Here is a 6,007-nt window from a genome sequence, read left to right as displayed (position 1 = left end):
GGGTTTGTGACCGACAGGAGTCTGGCCTGGGGTCACATGTCATCCTAATCTGCATTCATGGAAACAGAAGATAGATTGGGTGAAGTTTACCGATCAGGTCTGTATTCACCCATACCATTCATGGTCTTTGGGCAGTAGCTTGGCACTTATCCGTCTGTTTTGTGTGTGTTAGGACATTGGGCAGAAAAGAAAGCATTGATTGTTTATTCTCATAACTTTGAAATTTGAAAATGAGTTTCCCTAAGGTCAAACTCTCTCCTGTGTTTAGATTTGTTTTAACAGGAAAAACGTATATTGTAGGAATCACATCTGTTGACTTTTGGTTATAGGATTTTCACTTCCACCATTCTTGGGGGCAAAGGTCAGCACTTGATAAAAACTAATTTTCAGCTGATTTATTTTCAAAAGAGGACTGAAAATACACGTTTAAAAGAAGTATATTATTGCAATCACCCTGCACAGTGCAGGTGGGTGTAGAAACTAGATGGAGATCTGTTCATGTTTGGAAAACCTTAATTCTATCAATCAGTCGCGATAAATATAGCAATATTTGTTTGAAGTTTGCAAGGTAGTGCCCATAATCATCATTATTGTGTATCACCACAGTTTTGGAGCTATATTGAACTGACAACGTGGACTGGATGGAAGACAAACTTGAGTGGCTGTCATGTGAAGTATACTATAAAAAGGTATTACTTAAATGTTATTTTAGTTGACGCATTCAATTTAAAGTTTGCTGTATATTGTATTCATGACTTATTTTGTTGCTTTATAAAGAAAGAAAGAAAGAATAAAGAAATAATTTTACAGCAACCATAATGTTTAGAGACAGGAGGCGACAGTTGATTATTAAAGGGAACGACATCGCCCCCTGTCGGCCTGGCCGCTTGTCGGTAAGGACGTCGTTGCTAGGTGAATCATACTAGTCACTGATTGGCTGCTCTCCTCACTGTTAACCAATCAGCACTACTTTTGTAGAACGGTGTCGTCTTGTGGTGAAGCGTCTAGATACGAGAAACCTTCTGCAAACAGCCAGCCTGTTGAACACTGTTAGCTTGCTTACTTTTCTTTATCGTTTTAGGGTAAAAGAGGACAGATAATTTGAAACACAATGGCAGTGGCATGAACCCGTTTCTTATGCTGTTAAGACTAAACAAGTCAAGCTGTTTGCTTAAACTGAAACCTAACTTTAGCTAACGTTATTGAAGCAAGTGTCCAGCACGTATTTCCACTATGTTAAAATTCAACTTCAGGAGGGAGAAAGACAACGAGTTTGTAAGTAGCGTCTTTTATTAAATAAATTGACCTTGTTTCATTTCTAGCTAGCTAAATGTCTAGTTGAAATGCATTTTTGGGGTAATTTAGCTAACACTAACCTAGCGTTTAATTAGCTGTTAGATACCTTTGTGACCAAAGGCTTTGTCTATTTAACGTTAGCAGAAGTTAGGCTAACGTTAGATATTTCAGAAATGTTTAAACTAGCGTTTGATAATACCTGTTTCGTAACGTTAATACGTCAAGTGGTGTAATTGTATTCATATTGTTGACCAACATTAAAACAGCGAGTGAAATGAGGGATTTATCCTCTCTGCTATTACTTAAAAAGGCAGTTAAAGTACAATTGACCGCTGAATACTGGACACATTGTGGCCACTGTAACAGGCTGTTTGAATACTTCAGTGTTTGGTATCTCCTTTATCAAGTGGTCATGTTGTGATTCTGTAATCATCCTTTCTACCCTTCCACCTTTGTGACGTTAGCATCTTTGTTTTTCGTCAGTGTGGATGTGAAACAATGATTTAATGTTACTAAATGAAACTCTCCTCAACCATTGTCCCACATTGTGTGTGTTAATGTCCGTCTGTGTGACGCTAATCCTCTCTCTAACCCTCCTTTGTGCGCGTTGTGTAGAAGCATATAGCTCATGGTTTGATCCCTGCTGCCTCCATTGCTCCCAAGCCTGCTGTGCCTCGTACCCCGCCCCCACGCAGCCCAAACCCCTCACCCGAGAGACCCAGGTACCTAACAACCTCCATCACCTCCAACATCCTTTCATTTCGCTGTGTTTTCCTTCTTCTTCTTCTTATGACTGTTCTGTAAACTAGCCAGTGATTCATCACAGATCCTCTTCCGTACTTTGAGATGAAACTCTGGAACAATAAACTCTGGAACAATAAATGCAACTCCTAATTTATTAACTTAACTCTATGATGCACCTTTGTAGATCTTGATTCTCAAAAATGTACTCGCATGTATCACCAGCCTATGTTGTCCTCAAACATTTACTTATTATTGACATGTTGCAGAAGAGTTGCATTCTGGTCTCCACTGTTATTGTCACTGCAATTCAGAAGACTGTTCCCATCATCAATGCATTCATCACTAAGCTTCATCATACATTTACCTAACAATGTATCACATCAATATCAACATTAGAAATAATAAAGTATGACATGACATTTTGATGTGATTAGCAGCATTTCTTGTGCTTGTATTACGAAGTATCTGTCCCTCCTCATATGAATTACGTATTTCCATCTACAGATCGGCCTTAGCAGCAGCCATCTGGTCTTCATCGCTCACTGGACAGACATGGGCCCTCCCCCCCATCCGGCCGAGGTCTTTCTCTGAGAGTGGCCAATCAGAGTCCTTCATATCTGAACCAAACATCAGCACAGACCTTTTCATCAGGTAAACTCCCTCTTGCAAATACATCAGTAGTATCACACGCATTGTGACAAATTATTCTAATTACAAGAGGTGACTCTCTAAGTTTAAACCTAACCTGGGGCTGTATCTATCAAGTGTGTCACAGTAGAAAATGGGCCAAAGTGGTACACGATTGTGCCTACTTTAAGGAAGAGTAGTAAATGTATTGTTTGAGCTTCCTCAAATAGGACATTTGAGAGAAATAGAGGAAAAGAGATGTCTGTAAAATTTGAGTTGTGACCTTTACAAATGAAAGAAAGATTTAGAATACGGGTAGTTAATGTCTATCTGAAGAAGCCATCTATGCTGGTAGTGTGACTTCAAATGCTGTTCTAATTCTTTCTTTTTTTGGGTGCAATTTTCAAAGTAGGCTTCTCATAGAAGGCATTTTTTTCACACCACAGAAGAATAAGTATAGGTATAAGTAATAGAATGAATGACAGCTGAATTCTATTTAGCTGTTTTGTTTATAGTGATAGTGATATTACTTTATTACCTTCCTCAGAGACAGATGGGCAGACGATTTGGGCAGCCGACCGCGCCTGTCCTCCCCTGACCACTCAGAGGAGGAGTTGGAAGACAAGGAAGAGGAGGTGGAGAGTGAGGAGGACAGGGAGGAACATGTTTACCAAACTCTTGACAGAAAGGAGAATTGTGTGATCACAGAACCTATCTATTCTCTGCCACTAAAACCGAAGGTGAGACTCTAAAGTACGATCTCATTGTTATGTGTAAGCAAGTTTCTGACTAGAGTGTGGCTAGGTCTGGGACTATAATTAATGGGTATGCATTTAATTGGAACATACTACTTCCTCATAACATTGCACCTTGAACTTTGACCCTCTTGCTCATACATCCAAAGCGCAGAGGATTGTGGGTCAGAATGGCCAGAGAAGCATGCTGGCTTGCAAACTGCAAAATGCGACCAGATGCAGGAGGACATCCTGGCATTTCTGGCATACTATGTTTTGGGACAAACTAAATATTTTTCTGAAATACTAAATATTATGGTAGTGGGGGTATGGTAATGCACAGTCACAGATTGTGACACGTTGTAACAGGAACGGCGCACCTGTGATTAATAATCTCAATAATGACTTGCATTACATTCAATTGAGGCAATTCCGGGCCCTGTGTGTACGTACATTGGGATGTCCTCCTGAGACATCGTTAGTGTTATCAGTTACACCTGCGTCTTTCCTGCTATGACAAGTCAGAATATCTGCTTCTGAAATTTTGCGTTGAGGGAAGATAATTATCCTTTCTCAAATACTTTTATACTTGGTTCAGTTTGTTTGTTGTTGTGACACCAGTCTGATCCACTGGGAGGCACAGTTTCACAAAGAATAAAGGTAATGTAATCTATTAAGCCTCAAACTGTAGAGAAGATTTGTAAAGTTTACTGTCACAGGTTTTGAGTCTGCTCAGTAATCATTTTTAGGACTTGCGGAGAGTGTTGAGATATCCTTTCAGTGTCCCTGAATCACTACTTATTGCTATTGTTCCTTTGTAAAGCTCTTTTTGCAGTGCCATTGCAGTTTGACTACCTTTGGCAGGTGTTTTTATTTATTTGCCACATAACATCACTCTGCATCGTTTGCCTCTGAGAGTTCAGGAGCAACTTGCGTTTAATATTGACTTTAATTGTGATTTATGGTAGTCTCTGACAACAGGGTATTAGAAGTGGGTACCGAGCCATGCACCTGAAATGTCCCTCTTTACATAGTTAACCCAACTCCATGGTCTGTATCTATCATTTTTACCTGTGAGATTTCTTCCCAAGAGTCTGCTCTCACAGCACATGTTTCTATTCTATTCATGTTATTGCCCTGTATACCGCTACATTGGGTTGCTAACCTATAGTGGTCCCACTGGGCTCTGTTTCCCCCTGTTGGTTGCCTGTTCAGGCTATCAGAGTCTAGCTGCCTGCTGCTTTATTCACCAGTTAGAGTAAGCTGAAAACATTTTAGCAGCACAGAGGATGTGATGTTTCTAAGGTGAGCACCCAAACGAACTGGCGTTTCTATTATTTTGTCCACCCCATTTATATCAACGGGGCTAACAGAATAACAGAAACACATCTCTGTTTAAAGCATGCAGTTCAACAGCACCACAGACTGCAGCCTCCAATGTGACCATGCAGTTGAATCTGCACCTCTCTGAATAACTTTTATGAAGGTAGCTGTAATATAGCAAGACTGTTGTATTGAACCGCATCAGATGTATTTAATAAACAGCCAAGTCAGTGTCTATGAATATAGTTTATTTTCATGTCATTTGAGCATTGTGCCTTGAACGAATCAGCAGATGACATTGTTCAGTCCGCCTCATTCTTGTATTTCATTCTTTCTTTGCTTCCTTCTTGCTCAGTCACATGGCCTTAATGTGTCTCTGGGGATTTGCAACAACAATGTAAACGCACGAACAATATATATATTTTTTTCTCCACATTTTGACAATGGCCATAGTGGTTTCTGCACAAAAGGGATCCGGGCAGCAGGGCTTTGGAAATCTCTTTGAGAAGACTTACTCATTATCTGTCTCTGACTGCCTGTCTGTCTTTCAGACCTGTACACACCAGCTCATTCAGATGTCTAGCAGAAGAGCGCCTTCTCCAGGTAATTACTCATAATCTGTCAGTAAGTGGCAATATAACCCGACCTATAATAAGACCAAATGCTGTGTATAGTTTAATGAGGCAACCCATTGTACATTTACCCTAGCCTTAACCTTACAGCCCAATAAAACAACTTCAGATGTCAATATCTACATACTGTAGATTTCCAATGAGTTTTCTTGGAAGAGTTAACAAATTACTCAAGATTTTCTTTATACATTTGACAAACTGATGTTGGCGTATTTACTGGTCAGACTTTAAGATTCTATTTCTGTTGTTTGTTTGTAGATTCAGAGATTGTAGGAAGTAGTCACGAGCAAACATTCGGCCTCTGACTGGGTAGGACTTTTCTAGATCTTTAGGGTCCACTCAGTTTCCACATTACGTTCACATTAAAAGCATAAAAGGTGGTACTCCTGCTGGTTGTAACCGCTGATGTGAAAAGATGGTGGTAAAGATGAATACCTTCAACAGACAATATGGTGGTGGGTGTCAGTAAGTAGACGGAAATATCTATCAGCAGCCTCCGGTAGTATACAGAGTAGGTGGAATGCTTCTAATCATAAATTGCTAACAGACCGGATGTACTCTAATAAAGCAGAAAAATTAACCATGAAAATCATTCAAACAGCATGCAGCAAAATAAATGTAACGGATGATATATAAAGAGACGTGCAACTG

The 6,007-nt window shown here is 39.8% G+C and overlaps 1 protein-coding gene across 1 annotated transcript in view; it reads left to right on the top strand.

Annotated features, from left to right (window-relative positions):
- Positions 1-1,044: 1,044 nt before the first annotated feature.
- cep89 (centrosomal protein 89) overlaps positions 1,045-6,007 on the top strand; it is a 50,219-nt gene continuing 45,256 nt past the window's right edge. The window contains exons 1-5 of the mRNA XM_076078087.1: positions 1,045-1,275; positions 1,912-2,018; positions 2,545-2,691; positions 3,215-3,407; positions 5,276-5,327. Coding sequence (XP_075934202.1) covers positions 1,234-1,275; positions 1,912-2,018; positions 2,545-2,691; positions 3,215-3,407; positions 5,276-5,327 — 541 coding nt within the window. The 5' untranslated portion in view covers positions 1,045-1,233. The remainder of the gene's footprint in view (positions 1,276-1,911; positions 2,019-2,544; positions 2,692-3,214; positions 3,408-5,275; positions 5,328-6,007) is intronic.

This window comes from Anarhichas minor, unplaced genomic scaffold, assembly GCF_050575085.1.
Source record: "Anarhichas minor isolate MPS153535 unplaced genomic scaffold, ASM5057508v1 ptg000062l, whole genome shotgun sequence".
NCBI classification, from domain to species: domain Eukaryota; kingdom Metazoa; phylum Chordata; class Actinopteri; order Perciformes; family Anarhichadidae; genus Anarhichas; species Anarhichas minor.
Note: the sequence above shows the minus strand (reverse complement) of the source record. Positions and strands in the feature narration are given on the sequence as shown.